Source organism: Bison bison, unplaced genomic scaffold, assembly GCF_000754665.1.
Source record: "Bison bison bison isolate TAMUID 2011002044 unplaced genomic scaffold, Bison_UMD1.0 scf7180017864197, whole genome shotgun sequence".
Classification (NCBI taxonomy): domain Eukaryota; kingdom Metazoa; phylum Chordata; class Mammalia; order Artiodactyla; family Bovidae; genus Bison; species Bison bison.
In genome coordinates, this window is record NW_011494769.1 from 2,016,718 (window position 1) to 2,034,752 (window position 18,035).

Genomic DNA, 18,035 nt, shown 5'->3' on the forward strand with positions numbered 1-18,035 from the left:
GTCTCATGCCTCCATATTCCAAACCAGATTTCTTTTTCTCCACTACTTGACTGCCCACTGCCGACAGCTAGACAATCATTGGAATCACCTGGGGCACAAAAAAAAAAAAAAAAAATCCTCAGCAGCCTCAACTCCCCAAAACTACCAAATATAAAGTCCTGGAGAAGTTGTTGGTTAGTTGCTAAGTTGTGTCCAACTCTTGCCACCCCATGGACTGCAGTCCACCGGGCTCCTCTGTCCGTGGGATTTCCCAGGCAAGAATACTGGAGTGGGTTGCCATTTTCCTTCTCTAGTGGATCTTCCTGATTCAGGGATCGAACCACATCTCCTGCATTGGCAGGCGGATTCTTTCCCACTGTACCACGTGGGAAGCCCTCTGGAGAGATTGGGAGCCAGGAATCTTTAGTTCCATAAGCTTCCCAGGTGATTCTGTTTATCTATCAAATGAGAATCTTGCTGTTGTCTGTCGTTTTCTCTATCCTAATAGGCCTGGAAATGCCACAGCACTTGAAATAGTCTATCCAGCTACTCTGATGCCTCTTGCTACAAAGTCAACTGGGGTAGTGTTGGCTGGGACAAGTAGTAACAGCCAGAGAATAACTCTTTCACAAGAGAACACCCGTGTACAATCCTGTTACATGAAGTGTCCAGAGTACACAAATCCAGACAGACAGAAAGTAGATTAGTGGTTGCCAGGGACTGGGAAAGGGGAACACGAAGTGAAGGGAGGGGGTGGGGGGCAGAGATGGAGGGGAGTGATAGCTAAGGGGAAGGGGGTTTCTTCTAGGGGTGATAAAAATGTTCTAAAGTTGATTATGGTGATGAGAATATGCTGAAAACCATCAAAGTGTATGCTGTAGATGGGTAAATTTTATGGTATATGAATTACATCTCAATAAATAAATAATAACCAGTCCTAACCTTCCCTTCCTCTTCTGTACACACATATAAAAACACATACACACACCAGGCCAACTTGTGATCACTGGCAGGTTAACTCCAAACACCCAACAAGCCTCTGTGTTGGACACTCAGCCTCCTTATCACTTCAATCCCCTGTGCTGCTGCTGCTGCTAAGTCGCTTCAGTCCTGTCCGACTCTGTGCTCCCTCCCCTACCAGACACCAAAATCGTCCCAGGCCGATAGCACCACCTGGTGGCCATCACAGGAACTCTCTGACCAGGTACTTGGGCTCTCCCCTTCTCTCTCACAGAGTCTGAGGACCTCAGACATAAGCCATTCTCTCCTCTTTTCTGCTTCCAACTTCAGGGTTTGATTCATTATAATTTAGGTAATCAATTATTTATACACAAGCATTCCCTTCCTCTCTTCTCCCAATCCTTTCCCAGAGTCCAATCCCTCAATTAGTGCTAAAAAGCATAAGGAACTTAAGTTATGAGCCTGCGCTGTGAAGAAGGCAAACTCTGAAAGTGGGTAGACACAACTCGATCTACTAAACAAAAACACATATTATTAACAAATGTTTCAGAGAATAAGAAAAACAAACAGCTGCATAGTAGAAAGATGGTCAGTTTTGTTAGTAATCAAATAAATACAAACTGAAACAAAGAGACATCTTTTGTGCCTGTTAAATTCAAGGATTCGTAAGGTAATACTCGTAGTTAACTAGTGAAATAAGATTCCCACAAACAGAGAGAGAGAGAACAACCTTATTAGTCGAACATTTACAGAAATCAATCTGATACTATGTAGGAAATGGAGCCTAAAAATATGCATGGAGTTTGACCTAATTTTTCTTTTCATAGAAATATATGCAATTATATATGATTTTCCAAATCATCCATAATGACCTTTATTACTTTTATAATAAAAATTAATATAAATAATTAGTCCATACCATCTAGAGAGTCTTTAAGTGAAAGTGAAGTCGCTCAGTCATGTCGGACTCTTTGCTACCCTGTGGACTGTAGCCCACCAGGCTCCTCCATCCATGGGATTCTCCAGGCAAGAATACTGGAGTGGGTTACCATTTCCTTCTCCAGGGGATCTTCCCGACCCAGGGATCAAACCCAGGTCTCCCGCATTGCAGGCATACGCTTTAACCTCTGAGCCACCAAGGTACCCCCAAATATCCTTTTGAAATGTGCTGTGGCAGGAATAATAAAGCCTGTAGAAAACTGGTTCTCCATAGGGGGCAATATGATCTACAGGTGACATTTCTGGTTGTTATAAGCAAGGGCGTTCTGCCAGCATCTAGAGGTGCCCCACAACAAGAGGAGTCTCTGGCCAATATCACAGGTCCTGAGAATGAAACCCTGCTCTAGAGTCAAACTCACATAATTTGAATCTAGACCCATATCCCCCTTAGCTAGTCAGTCCTGCCCGATTAATTACTCACCGACTTTCCACCTCAACTTGTCCTTGCAAGAGGAAAGCATCACATAGGATTTCTGAGGACAAAAATACACACACACATATATATATATACACTACACACACACACACACATATGTATATCTACCTGCAACGCAGGAGACCCACCAGCATTGCAGGAGGCTTAGGTTCAATCCCTGGGTTGGGAAGATCCCCTGGAGAAGGAAATGACAACCCACTCCAATATTCTTGCCTAGGAAATCCCAGGGTCAGAGGAGCCTGGTGGGCAACAGTCCATGGGGTTGCAAGAGTTGGATACAACTTGGCGATTAAATCACCACCGCCACCACATATATATATAGTATCCGGCACATAGTAGATACAAAATAAATCTTAGCTCTCTTCCCCTAACACATTTAAAGAAAGAACACTGTTATGTATCCCACTAGTTGCTTCTCAGCTCCTCTGCTTAGATTGGAGCGAGGCTGATGGTCACCATGTGCTCTCCTCAGTGCTGTAACTGGGGGTAAAGGATGAGATTTGACTCATCATTAACCACAAATGAATGCCCTGAAGCAGGGTCGGGAAGCCTGGGTGGGCGGGCAGGCTGCAAAGACAGCTGTGTGGGTATCAACAGCTTACTCTGCTCAAGGCCTGGATCTGGAGAGCTGAGAGTGGGCTGACCACTCCCTGCCTGCTGCAGGCACGTCCTGCCGTCACAGCCCAGACCCCTAGGCACTGCAACCCTGCCTGTAAAAAAAGCTAGAGGCGATGACCGGGCTCCAGAGTGCTGTATACAGGCCTGGTTCAATGAGAACCAACTGCCAAAATTCTCTTCACTGACCACACATGTGGGGAGGAAAAAAAAAAAAAAGTCCTTCTGATATTAGCATAATGCATCATTTACTGTCAGAAGAACTGCTCTTATTCCCATCCTTTCGGAAACATTTTCAGACAAGAGCACCTGCATTGTTGCCATATTTTTGCACACTCCAGTGACCAAGGGCTATTCAGAGTCTGGACAAACTCAACAGATGACCCCTCCCATCATCTGCTGAAGGATTAAGAAAAAAGAAGAAGAAAGCAAGACACCCACTGGTTCAGCTCGGGAGACGGGCGTCTCTGGTAGTTTACAGCAAAGGGACTCCTCCCAGCCGGCCGGTCCCCTCCTGCTGCCCGGGAGGAAAACGTTAGTCACCCGCATCTCATCCAAACTGGGCTGGGCTTGTTGACAACAGGCCCGCTGAGTCCTTGGACCAGGAGGATGGTACGGGGCGGGCCCCCTGAGCCTCGGCGGGCCCAGCCAGTCTCCTGGACTGACTGTCTCCTCGGCCACAATGTCTCGTGCAAAGATAAACTCTGACAGGCCTCCATGGGAGAGGGCCAGTGGTGTCCTGAGCCTGCCGGGGAGCCCCAGGGGAAGGGCCTATCACCACAGTCAATACGGGCCCTGGGGGAGCATCGCTCTGCCTTGCTCAGGCCAGATGCTACGCCAAAGCTCTCTTCCCACTGCACAGTGTCACCTCCCACAGGGCATCAGTGTCCTCTGAAGTGCTGGGAAGGGTCAGTGTCTGCTCCCCTGGGGGCTTACAATCTAGGGTGTCCAAGGGAAGAACTACCCAGGATAGTGAAGCCGCTAGAGGAATGAGCGGGTATGCAGGTAGATCATCCGCCCATGCTGAGCGTGGTGGGAGGCAGGCTCCCTCTATTCTCTGACGTCCACATGTGCTGAGTGACTGAAGCCACACCCACCTCCAGCCCCTGAGACTCCAACAGTGCTGTGCCTAGTGTGCATGTATTTGACCAAAACATAAAGCAGTATCCACCCCACGTCCCACCCAGTACCACCAGCCCACTGCTGCCTCCAGGACACCTCCAGACTCGGGTGACCTATCTGCCAGCAGACAGAGAGCTCACTGGACACTCTGCCGACAAGGGGATGGGCTGGGGAGGCAGGTCCTTCCCTGGGGGAGTTCAGGGCCCTGAGCCTCACGGACCACATGTCTCTGTCCCCAGAGGTGCTTGCAACATTCTTTGTATAAATCTTTTTTTTTTAAGAGCTTTTATTTCTTTATTTGGCTGTACTGCTTGGCATGTGGGATCTTAATTCCCCAAACAGGGCTCAAACTCATGCCCCCTGTAGTGGAAACACAGTCTTAACCACTAGACCGCCAGGTTAAGTCCCCCCAGATCCCCTTAAAGAAATTCAGTGACAACCTTAAAAGTGTCCAGCCTTCCTGCCACCTCCTCCCCACCCCCAACCATCCTGCACTCAACACAATCTAGATAAAAAAGTCTATTTCCTCCTACTTCTTCCTTCCTGAACCTGAGTCCCCCTGATCCACACGCTCCCTCCTCAAGGAAGCCCAGCTCAAGTTCAACTGGCCTGCTACATCTTTTCAACTGGTGGGGGGCAGGCTGCGGGCACATCACCTTACTCCCCACAGAGTTCCTGTCATGGTGATTATGAGAACTATATCCTGGACTCCCAGCTTCTATCCCAGCCTGTGGAAAGCATGCATTTCCATTTTTACATCCCTTTTCCTCACCTAGACTTCAAGCTGCTTAAACAAGGGCTTCTGGTTACAATAAGAGACCACGGGCCCAGCCACTAACCAGCAGCTCCTTGGACATGAGCTTGTGTTTAGCCCGCCCACCCCACTGGAGCTAGCAGGTGTGTGAAAACACAGCTCATCATTCCTGGTCTTGCCTGTGTTCTCTGATTCTTATCCTTCAGGAGGGCTTCCTAGGTGGTGCCAGCGTTAAAGAACCTGCCTGCCAATGCAGGAGACGTAAGAGACGTGGGTTCTATCCCCGGGTCAGGAAGATCCCCTGAAGTAGAAATGACAACCCACTTCAGCATTCTTGCCTAGAGAAGCCCATGGACAGAGGAGCTTGGCGGGCTACAGTCCACAGGGTTGCAAAGAGACATACACAAGTGAAGCGACAGCACACACGCATTCCTCCGGAGACCTCGAGACTGAAGCGCCGATGGAAAACGCATCCAGGGATGCGAAAGTGAGGGGAAAACCTGTCCAGTCCTGCCGCAGCCCCGGTTCTCGGGAAAACGCCTCAGTCCCTCAGGTGAGAGTTTAACCTTTACTAATAGGTTAGAAGATAATGGCTGACTCTTAACTAGTTCACAAAGATCCTTTGTAAATACATTAGATGTATGTTGGTTGGTTTGCAAATGTCCAGGCCACAGTTCCTGGCATGTGGTAACATGCTTGCTCAGTCAATTCAGTCACTTCAATTGTGTCCAACTCTGCAACCCCATGGACTGCAGCCCGCCAGGTTCGTCTGTCCATGGGATTCTCCTGGCAAGAATGCTGGAGTGGGTTGCCACGCTCTCCTCCAGGGCATCTTCCTGAGCCGGGGATCGAGCACTCGTCTCCTTTGTCTCCTGTGTTGGCATGCAGGTTCTTTACCACTAGCACTGCCTGGGAAGCCCGAATGTGTAGGCACTCAATAATTACTTAGAAAGTTAATAAAAATGGAAATATGTTAAATGGCATTTTGATAGACTGCATGGTTCAGGGGAAGCGTACTGATCATGGCCTGCCAGTCACATCCATGGAAACATGGACATGTAGACAGCCTCCTCTCAAGCCCCTGAGAATACGCTTTCCAACCCATGTGCACACCATCCTCACATCAGTGTCTCCTACATGCACATGGGCATGCTGTTGGCGCGGCAGTTGACTAACAGCCAGTCTTCCTGACTTTTAAGATGCTTCTATAACCCATGTCACAGCCAACACAAGGCTTATATACCCACCCAGAAAAGAAGCAGAACAGAGCACTGTTGAGTATGAAAAAGTTACTCTTTACTGGTTTTCAGAAACCATCCATCCTCACTGCAGACACAGACCCTAACTCCTAAGGTAACACTAACAGGCGGCATAGTAGTTCATAAGGCCAGAGGTCAACTGGTTCCTCCAAGTCTAACTATTGCAGGCAGTTTTCCCCAGGCCAAGTCAAGGACACGGGGAACAGGAAACACAGGATACCACTGCAGACATACCATCTTCCAGCCCTGGAGCCATTTACACCTGGAAATACATACGGTTGAATGAAAGCAGTAACGGCCATGACAGTGGTACTTCCCATTATGAGTAAAGCTTCATATTGCCCCAAACACTTTTATATACCTGATTTAACATGACTACTATATCAACCCTGAGAGACAGTCTGGGTAGCTCACCTCCGTCTTCAGACTGGGAAACTAAGCTTCATAGAGTTTAAGGGACTGACTTAGTGCCACGCAGCTGGTCTGAGCCAGGACCCAAACCCCTGGGCTTCGAGCCTCACCGTTCTTCCCGCTCGGCTCCACGGTGACCACGTCCCCCACCATCCACACCACGTGCCCCTTCTGCTACTCCAATCCCACGGCCTGCCATGGGTTTAAGTCACGCTTACTTTTAACTGTAGTGCCATGCTGGGATCTGCTAAACCCTCCCAGCCGGTTTCCATAGCTTTCTTTATGACCACGGTGCCCAAGGTATTTGCACAAATTTGTTCCAAGAGGGCAGTTTTGTCAGACAATTTGCTTTCTGAAGCTTCCTATCCTGGGAACACCATCTGCCCCAACTCGCCTGTGGTTTACCACCACTCCCAGCATCATTACAGCTTCTCAGCTAAATATCACAGGATTAGCCAAGTCGATGGGGATGGAAGACAGCTGGCTGGAGAAATGCAATCAAACCTAACACAGCTGGCTTGCCAGCTAAAGTGAAAAGCTCAAGCGGTGTAGGCAACATCTTTTTTTTTTTCTTAACGGTTAGAAAGGTTATATCCAATGAGACAGGGCTCAGGAAAGGATTTTTTGCAAACCATAGAGTATTATGTAAGATTTGGTTACCATTTTCCCATTTCCCATACGTGTGTGACCCACTTTTCCCATTATCTGTGGACATCACGCCCTGCCATGACTCAGCAGCTGCCGTTGCCACACCCTCTCTCCAGATGGCGAGTCTCAGGTGATGTGGGACGAGGTCGAGGTCCCAGCTTGAACCTGCTCTGGGCTTCAGACGGGACAGCGTGTCTGGGAGGACACCCGCCAGAAGCCTGTGTGCACCAGGAATGAGATTTCTCCTGGAGAAAAGCTCAAACTAAAGTAAGAAGGAGTCTGGCTGGCCAACCAGAGGCAGGGGTAAGCTCTGCCTTCATGGGCAGTGGGGGTGTGGAGGGAAATGGGGCTATCCCTTCTCCAGCGGATCTTCCCAACCCGGGAATTAAACCGGGGTCTCCTGCATGCAGGCAGATTCTTTACCAACTTAGCTGTCAGGGAAGCCCCTTCCACCCTCACCCCTTTGGTGCCTGATGCCCAGGTAGGCATGTCTCTCTGTGCAACCTCTCCTATGCAACCTCTCCTGTGAATCTATGGAGAGCACGGTGGGGGTGGGGTAGGGGGTTGTTGGGAACAGTGAGAAATAAAATGGAAAGCTCTGTTTTCCTAAACCTCTCTAGGGTTTAGGGACACAAGGTACTCAGAGGGGTCTCCTCCTATCCTCGCCACCCAACACTTTATGACAGACTCCCTGAGGCTGCAACTGCTCAACTGGAGTCTGGAGGATGAGGTGGTGCCCAGCTGAAGGGGACAAGGAGAGGAAAGAGGGGAACATGGGTAAGTGCCCCGGGGTAGGGACCAGTCCTCTGTGTTCTGGATCACGCATGTATTTAAGACACTTTGAGGAGCTGAGATCCTAAATAAGCGGGTAGGAGGAAAGCCAGTGAGTATTGGATTGTCAGGGTTAAATGCTCAAAATATACTTACAGGCTAGATGATCTGAGCTAAAATAATACCAGTTTCACCTGCTGACATCTCAGAGGTCAATGTTTCTAGGACGCATACCGTGAGAGGTTCTTTCAAAAAACGTTTCATGAGCATCTATTACATGCCCAGCCCCGTCTAGGCCCTGCATACAGAAAAAGCAGGTCAGACCCTGCATCTGCTCCTGCAGATCTCATAGTTTGGTGGGGAAGGGAAGCAGCCCTTTATCATAAATGCCACTTCACAGGCAGTCTATATGGAGCAGCAAATTCAAAGAAAGGGCAACAATGAGCCCAGGAACAAGGATTATCCCTAAAGATAAATCTGTTTCCCAGTTTGGCCCAAGATCAAGCCTGTGCTCTACCATACCATTAATCAACTAGCCTAAGAAGTAGCATGCTGCGTACAGCAGACCAGAATAGAAGAAGGGTACACCAGGGTCTAGTGTGTTTGAACCATGTTCAAATACGAACTGCATCCCTAGAGAAGTCACTTCTCTGAACTTTGCCTTCCACCTCTGTACAGTGTGGCAAAGAATACCTGCCCTCCTCAACTGAATTGAGGGAGTGATTGTGGGGGGTGAGCATGAACAGCTGACTCATTAGCAAAGACCTTGATGCTGGGAAAGATTGAAGGGGGAAGAAGAGGGAGACAGAGGATGAGATAGTTGGATGGCATCACTGATTCCATGGACATGAACTTGGGCAAACTCCGGGATATGGTGAGGGGCAGGGAAGCCTGGCATGCTGCGGCCCATGGGCTTGCAGAGTCAGACGCAACTTGGCGACTGAACAACAATAACAACAACAAATCATGAACTTCACTGCATCCCGACACACTTCTGCCTCTTCCCTTTTTTCCCAGTTGTGGAAAGACCTAAACCCCAGCCTCCACCTGAGCTCTTGGTTTCATCTCCTCTCATATCCTCAGGAACGTTTACCCATCAGTCATCTGCCCTTCATCCCGTAACTTTAACTCTCTCTCCATCGTGTGTGCATGCATGCTCAGTTGCTCAACCATGTTTGACTCTTTTGCAACCTCATGGACTGTAGCCCACCCCGGCTCCTCTGCCCAAGGCATTCTCCAGGCAAGAATACTGGAGTGGGTTGCCAGTTCCTTCTCCAGGGGATCTTCCCAACCCAGGGATCAAACCTGTGTCTCCTGCATTGTAGGCAGATTCTTTACTGTCTGAGCCACCAGGGAAGCCCCTCTCTCCATCAGCTCTTGCCAGTTAGCACTTTGACAAGTTCAAATCTCTAAAACAACCTACACAAAAACCTTCCTCATCTCTCCATCACCAACCCCCTCATCCTTCCACAACCATTTCACAGTCTTCCCCCATAGCCTGACATTCGGGAATGTCCCACAGCCCGACATTTGGGAACAGCTTCTATACCGTGTCTTCTGTTTCCCACACTGTGGTTTCTGGCCCCCACTATTCTGCAGAACCTGTTCCACCCAAAGTCCCAGGAACTTCAGGGCGGTTACACTCAGGGTACACTCTGCACCAGTGGTCCTGATTTCATACAAACTCTCTGCTAATCTTGACAAAGTGACCACGGCCCCTTCCTGAAACTCTCATTCTTTGTTTACACTGCACCTGTCTGGTTCTCCTTAATGCCCAATCTTTCTGGTTTCCTTTGCAGATTCTTCTACCTGACCCTATAAATGGAGTCTTCCAGGCTTTTTCTCAGGTGTCTGCTCTTCTTAATTAATACTTGACCAGGAAACTTCATCCATTCCTATGACATCAGCTACCACTAATATGACAATGGCTCTCAAACCCCTTCCTTCACCCAAAGAGCTCTCCTGTGTCATATACATCTAAGTGCCATCAGACACCTACACCTGGATGTCCCAGGACACCTTAAAAGCAACAGTAAAATAAGTTGTCATTTTTATCTCCTTATTCCCCTACCACCAGAAAAAAAAAAAACAAAAACAAATTTCCCCCTATTCTTTTTCAATTTCTTATCACTATTGGTGTCATTGCCTAAGACAAAAAACTGAAAATCATCCAGGGAAATATTAAGGATTTGAATTCAGGGTGAGCTCAGAACCCAGGGAAATCATCCAGGGAAATATTAAGGATTTGAATTCAGGGTGAGCCCAGAACCCCAAAGGACATGAGCCAAGCTGGAGGCCCTGCTGCACTCAAAGACAACCCTGCAAGCCCATTGCTCTCACTGGCTCCCCCAGAATGAGGATAACCTAGAAACAGATTATAGTCAAGATATCTGTCTCAGCCCCCACCCCTTCCTCCAACTGCAGACAGAGGCTAACCTGAAATTGAGAGGCTCAGGTCGTCTGATCGATGTTTAAGACTTCTCTCCAACCTGCATCTTTAGTGGCTCAGTCGGTAAAAAATCCGCCTACAATGCAGGAGACCACACCAATGCAGGAGATTAGGGTTTGATCCCTGGGTCAGGAACATCCCCTGGAGAAGGGAATGGCAACCCACTCCAGTATTCTTGCCTGGGAAATCCCATGGACAGAGGAACCTTGTGGGCTACCGTCCTTGAGGTCTCAAGAGTCAGACATGCTTTAGCAACTAAACCACTATCAACCTTCAAATAGGAGGCAACTGGTGCCCCCTTGTGGTCAAATGAAGGCACTGCGGTTCCTTTACGAGGCCAGAGGTTGATGAAATAGAGGCTCCTTAGGATCCACCCCTTTAAATAAACCTTACCTTACGGATTCTTTCTCTACCTGACATTTATTAAGTAAACACTTTTTGTTCTCTTTAAAGTAAAAAAAAAATTAAAGCCCCAAATTTAGCGTTATGAAAAGGAATTTTGGTATTTTTATGTTTGGCATTATTAGTTTAAATTTATTTGGGATCCATGAAGTGCCAATATATATAAATCCCTCAGTGGTTTGATATCTGGTGTTATCAGGTGGTCTAGGAGGGTAGGGGGAAATGAACCCGTGGCATTAAGCAGACCCCTTTCTACCTGAGGCTGCTATCCTGAAAACGGAAGCACATTTTCTGATTGGATTCATCAAAAGCTAACATTAGTGTCTGCTGGCAGAGCCACTTCTGACTCCCAAGCATCTCTACCTCATAGCTAACGGCTCTCTGAACTAATCTCTTGGACAGCTGGTGGCTTTCCTTGTTTCTGGGGAAAATATAACAACAGTAGCCACTTATCTGTGTCATTTTGACCAATGAGCCGATTTGAGCTTGGGGACGCTGCTGAGATGCAAGGTGCACAGTAGCACTGCTGAGCTGTACTGCTCACTGGGTGAATCATCCACAGTAATACCAGGGAAGGCCAGTAAAGACTGCAGCTGTGCTCCTGATACTCCACAAAGTGAGAAAAGGCTGGCCTCATTCAGTTACTAATAGCACCTGCTTTTCGCATGTGAGTAGGCTGGAGCCTCTGGAAAAATAAACTACCATCCAAAAAAAAAAAAAAGACTCAACTCAGGTTTTCCTTTCCATTAAAGCGCGTTTTCTTCTCTATAAAACAATACGTTGATGCCTGTTTGTCTTTACTCTGTATTTTTGTTTTGCTTTGGATTACTAATTTACACAGTTGAAAGATATTCCTTACTAAGTCATGATTAAGGTACCTATGGAGAAGTGAAAAATAACCTCCAACCTTTTGATGTTTTGGGCAAATGATTCCTCTCCAGTGACCATCTAGAGCAGGTCAACAAGGAGACTGGCTTAACAACCCGGTGGCTGGGTACCAGGTTTCAGGAATCCTCTTACATCTATATGCTTCAGGTCTAGTAGGCCCTCTGCTGGTTTCGTGCCATAACTGCAAAAAGTCTCCATTTCTCAATACGCCCCTGCACAGAAGGTAGGAAACTTGCACCCTGGTGGTCGGTCATAGTCAAAGTAAACAGACCTTTTGACGAGCACATTATCACTAGTTCCTGATTTTTAAAAGAGACAATAGAAATGGAATATTTTCCTTGGGGAAGAAGTCTCAAGAGACCCAGATGTCAAATAGAATATAAATTCTATACTCATATGCTTACTGCTGCCAGATATGTTGTTGTTCAAAGTTGTATCCAATTCTTTTCCAACCTCATGGACTGTAGCCCTCCAGGCTCCTCTGTCCATGGAATTCTCCAGGCAAGAATACTGGAGGGGGGTGCCATTTCTTTCTCCAGGGGATCTTCCCGACCCAGGGATTGAACCATGTCTCTTTCGTTGTAGGTGGGTTCTTTACCCTCTGAGCCACCCGGGCAGCCCACTGCCAGATACATCGAGTTTTTAAATATTTATTCAAATACACATTCATCTTCAAATAATTACCAAGTGCCTACGATGTGTCTGGGTATAAAGCAGTAAACAAAAAATGTTCCATGTTCCATGCGGCCTCGTGGAACTGACATTCCAGCGGGAAGACAGACAAAAAACAAGCAAGGAAATAAACATTCATTATAATTTTTTTTTAAACGCTAGAGTTTAAAAAATACAAAAGGGCACCATATCAGAGAATGGGGAGAGCTATTCTGGGCAGTTGGGCAAGCCTCTCTGAGCGGATGACTTTGAAACTACAGCCACACCAGCCTCCCTGCTCTCATCTTGAGGTTTTTGTATTTATATTCTTGGTATTCTTCCTATAAAAATCAGAAAACCTTTCTAACTTGGTCTTTCATAACAAAATACTAAAATAAATGTTGAAGGTATATAGAAGATAACCCATGCATCTGACAGACCCCTGGGAATTAGCAGGAATGATCATCTGAGCAGAGACAATTCAAATAAACAAGTGAGTTGAAACAATTATACACTCACATAAGAAAACATTAGACCACACAATAACTTAAATGCCAAAGTCCACAACAGGTAAAAAGTCAGTTTGTTTCCTCTTCCCTCTAAAGTCTTTGGATTATTTTCTCCGTTAGTTTGCATTCAAGCTGTAATAGGCAGAATTCTGTGATGACCACCCTGCTCCCCCAAGATTCCCACCTACTGGTGCATATGCCCTGCATGAATCCTTCAAGTGTGGGTGGGACCTGGGAACATAGAGGACTATCACTTAATGACAAAGATAAAAGGACCATCACTCCTATAATTATACTGTATGATGATTAGCAGACTAAAGGGACATTCTCCCTCTGGCTTTGAGAAAGTAAGCTGCCAAGTTGCAAGAGGCTTACAACCAACCTGAGGGACCCCAATGACAGCCAACCAGAGAAAGGGGCCTTGGTCCCACAAGAGCAAAAAATTGAATTCTGCCAACAACCTAGATAAGTTTGGAAGAGAACCCCAAGCTCCAGCCAGCACTGCATCTCCTGTCAACACTGAGATTTCAGCCTAATGAGACCCCGAGCCGAGGGCCCTGCTAACCCATGCCCGACTCCTGACGAAAGGAAACTCTGACGTAACAAGCAAGTATTGTATTAAGCTGCTAAATGTCTAATAATTTCTACACAGTAACAGAAATCTAGAACACAAGCTGATATTCATACCATCCACAGACACTGTTAGAAGAGATCCAACATGGCTATGACATCACACAGCACGCATGCTAAGGCGCTTCATTCAGGTTCAACGCTGTGTGACCTGTGGACTATAGCCCATCAGGCTTCTCTGTCCTTGGGATTCTCCAGGCAAGAACACTGAGAGGGTTGCCATGCCCTCCTCCAGAGGATCTTCCCAAACTAGAGACGGAAGCCACATCTCTTATATCCCTTGCACCAGGTGGGTTCTTTACCACTGGCGCCACCCGGGAAGCTCATAACATCACATTACCCCAAGGGTAATAAACACAGTTTCTGATTGTGAATTGTTTTAAGCCACACTTTCACATCTCTGTGTCCTTTCACTTGCCATTCCCTGATGAATTCCTATTCAAACTTCAAAACCCAGTTCAAACATTGCTTCTTCAAAGAAGCATTTCTTTAAAGCCACCACCTCCATCTACACCAAGCAGAATAAGTTACACTTTGTTCTTCACTTCCATGGTAGCACCTTGCCTGCATATCTGTCAAAACACTGGCCCTGACACACTGTAATCACCTCGCCTCGCCCCTACTCCCAGACAAGAATCCTCTAGAACAGAGCTGTCTCAGAGCCTCCTGCACGGTGGCGGGCACAGAGCAGGTGCCAAACAGCTGGCTACTGAGTGCAGGTAAGGAGGCTCTGGATAAACGCAGGCTGCTGATGTCCAGGGATTTGCTGTTTCTCTTCTGCACAGATGATCAGGCTTCCAGGATTAACGGAAACCTGGGAAACCATCTCCATGACAACAGCTGGGTGACTAAACAGCACTTACGGTTAAAGGGGCAGATATTCACCGTCTTGAAAGAGCTGGTCTGAAATGGGTAGGTGTGTTTGAAGCCAGAGGTGGCAGCGGGTGCTGGGCAGGATTTAGATTCAGCCCAGAAGGGGTGGTGTGAAGCTCTGTCTGATTTGTTCCACCTCAAGCCCTGTGCTAGGCTGGCATGCTTTTGATTCAAGTCATCTGCATTAATTCACTCCTGAAATCAAATGTTAGCCACATAGACAACAATCCCATGGAGTTAGTTTTACTCAGTGGTTTAGAGCTATGGGTAACACGACAGAAATGAGAATCATATGTCAGCAATATCCATGGCATTCTCTGGACTCCCAAGGCAGATAGCTGTTGTAAGAATTTATAGACTTAGGCAAAATTATACAAAATTGATGCACAGGACATAGCATTTGCTGGATGTGTGTTTTGACAAGACTCAGAGAAAGAATTCACATGTTTTCTTCAGACCCACTCCTGTGCTCTTGTGTTCTCTTGTGTTCAAATGAAATCAACCACGCTCCGGCTTTAGGGCTCCACCTCAGTGGAAAGAGAACATTCAGAATCAGAGCTATAAAGCCAGGCATGGAAATAAGGCAGCTGCTCTTAAAAGCTGCTCAAGACCTAGACTCCAATTCTCTATAAATAAAGCACTAAGCAAAAAAGTACCACTTTCTAACAAAAGTATTAAAAGTATATTGCCAGAAACTCAGGAAAACTCAAGGGGGCAATGGTCTTACCACCATGAAACAATTAAATTAACATTCGTTATACTTGAAGATATATTTTTAAAGTTTTTGACCTAAACTCTTAATGCCAGTACGTCATTGGCTCCTTCTGGGTTTATCTGATGTCCTCCTTAAGAATCAAGTCAGATCCTTTAGGTCCTACGTTTTGAAGATCTTTTACAAATACCGGCTGGCAGTAGCTCAGAGGTAGGCAGCTGGAGATACAATTTCCTAAAGATCAGTTTGGGAGAAGATGTAGGATCTGGGTTCTAATCTTTTTTTAGTGACAACACTAGATGTTTCTTCATTCCCTTGATAAATACTAATGTATCAGGCTTTGTGCTAGATGCTAGGGCTACAGCTGTGAATTAGATAAGGTCACTGTTCTCACAGGACATATTCTTATGTGTCTGCATGTATATGCTGTATAGTTTAAGAAGAAAGGGAAAACAGGGAGAAAGTGGAGTTTCTTCAATATGGATTAATTATTTTACTGCTAATAGAAACTGCTAATAGTGGAGGACAGGGAAGCCTGGCGTGCTACAGACCATGGAGGTGCAAACAGTCAGACACAACTTAGCAACCGAACAACAGCAATAATAGAAACTGCTAACTGGCAGAACACAGTAAATACCTTCGATACTCTGCGGGCCCACAAGGTTCATGGCCTGGTGAGCTGGGTACTCTACCCGTGGCCTGGCAATGCCCAGCTGCTCCATCACGCCATGGAGCAGCCTCTGGATATCTGTTTCTGAGACCCGGTCTGGGGTCCTTGGGCTATAAGCAGCTGTTGGAGTCCATCCAAACATCAGCCATAACACCAGGCCAGACAGCATGGTAGAAACCATCCTGGAGACCATTTTTAACCTGCAGAAAAAAGACCACACACAGATCGATTGGCCACAATCGTCAACTGTGATGATGCAATCATGTGATTCCCTCCAGGGAGTGATTCAAGGATCGCCCAGGGAGAGACTGCAATGAAAACTTTTAAGGGTTTGCTTAGGCCTTACGTGTCCACGCTACCCAGGACATCAGCTATGAGAAGGTATTAAAGAAACAAAACTGTCCAAGATGGCCAGTTCCCTGTGTCCTCACATCCTGGGGAAGACTAGACTATAATGGCAGTTCTGTCATTTTTTATTGTTGTCATAGCTCTCTGAAAGTTCTGCACCATTCCTACTCCACCACTCTCTCCTGCTTTGAAACAAACAGAAACAAACAACAAAACTTTGCTTCCATCTTGAGAAAGGGACAGGGAGAGTGACATCTTGACTTTTCTAGTCCTGGGGAAGAAAAGGTTCATGGGAAGGCGTTGGAAGACATACATGGTAAAGAAGCACAGAAAGCTTGGGGCTGGTAGAAGAGACCATCTTAGCTTAGCAAACGTGGGATACACTTGAGATCCTGGGTGGGGATGAAGATACACACAGCTCACACTGCCCTGCAACCTGGGAAGGAAGATGAGGGCTGCTTGCTGTACCAAATGAGAGCAGGGGATCGTAGGCAAAGCCTCAGCTTCCTTCTCTGCAAAAAGGGACGAGAAAAGCATCTGTCTTTTAGGGTCACTGTGAGGATACGTGTGGGAGCATGTGCAAGAGCACTGAGAACAGTGCTGGGCACAGAGACCCCCAGATTGCTGTTATTATGTTGGCAATATTACCTCACTGTTTTGGAGGTTGGAATTGGGGGGAATCGAAAGGTGATGAGAGAAAACAGAACAAGTGAAAGAGGTGAAAGTCTGGGGAGTCAACCTGTCCTGAACGTTGGCTCCTATGCAACCAGAAGCCTGCAGAACAAGAGAACAAATATTCACACAGATTCCTTCTGCAGCTGCTGGACCTTAGGGCGGACATCTCAGGCAGGGGCCCTGCAAACCCTCTTCTGCCATCCTTCTCTGGGAGCCGGCGGAGATGGAGGCGGCGTGCATTTCTCCCCTGAAAAGGAAATATTTATAACCCCCCAATTCTATTTCTGTAAAGGAAAGGCTTTTAAGAAGCCACTCTCAGATGTAAAACCTTGTTCTACAAAGAGCTGAGACAGCAGAGCCCGCAATCTGACCAAAAGGCAGGGATCCGCCTCTCCGGCCATCTCCGTCTTTCCCTCCCCGGCTCTGCACACAGGATGTCTTTGTTTCATTTACACCCCCAGCCAACATCGTTCAGATCTGATGAGCTACCCAACCTTCTTCCTCCCGACTCTTTCCCTCTCATTTAGAGCCGACCCTCCGATTTTCTACCCATCCTTTGTCTGCCCCCAGCCTCCGGCTCAAGGATTTCAGCAGGACGCCCTCCCCGACTCCCGATCGCGAAGAACCCGTCGGTCTCGGGTGAGCGTCAGGCAGAGGTCTAAGCTGGCATCAGCGAAGGACTCACCGAGCTGCAATCGGAGGAGCCTGCCGCGGTCTGGGCCTCGGTGGGGGTCGGGCGAGAAGCGGGGTGATGTGGGTCGCTCGTGCGTCACCTCCCTCCTCGTCTTAGCCCCGCCCCGTCCCTCCTCCAGCAGGTGGAGGCTGCCTGGCCAGGACTCCCCAGAAGGCGACCCAGAAGCCGGGGGCCTTCCGGCCACGCATTCCACATACACATCTCCCCGACGCCCCCTTCCTCTGTCGACCCCTATGGAAGTAATGAACCTTTTCTCAAGCAATTATCTAAACAACGTGCTAGATTGCCTCCCCACTTCTGTCCTTCATTCACAATAGCACACGTTTCATTTTGCCACCTTTCAACTTTTTAAACGTCTTTTAGCTTTAAGAGGAAACAGGCACTGGGGCACTGATAGGAGAGACAAAAGTTGAGGCCTTAAGAACCTTTAATGATGGCAGTGATCATTAAAGGTTTTGTATATTGAGTGCTTTCAGAAGACTTTTCATTGAGCAGGAAAACTTTGGAGATATTTAATACAAGATACTCTAAATTTCTGTTAAAGTGATAAACCAAAACCACATGAAAACCTCTAGGACTA

The 18,035-nt window shown here is 47.2% G+C and overlaps 1 protein-coding gene across 2 annotated transcripts in view; it reads right to left on the reverse strand.

The window, feature by feature from the left end:
- The window catches only part of SCG5 (secretogranin V (7B2 protein)), a 56,641-nt gene extending 39,115 nt beyond the window's left edge, over window positions 1–17,526 (reverse strand). For both annotated transcript variants that reach the window (XM_010844180.1, XM_010844179.1), the window contains exons 1-2: window positions 17,447–17,526; window positions 15,706–15,938 (exon numbers count right to left, since the gene is read on the reverse strand). In XM_010844180.1, coding sequence (XP_010842482.1) covers window positions 15,706–15,931 — 226 coding nt within the window. In that variant the 5' untranslated portion in view covers window positions 15,932–15,938; window positions 17,447–17,526. The remainder of the gene's footprint in view (window positions 1–15,705; window positions 15,939–17,446) is intronic.
- Window positions 17,527–18,035: the final 509 nt, after the last annotated feature.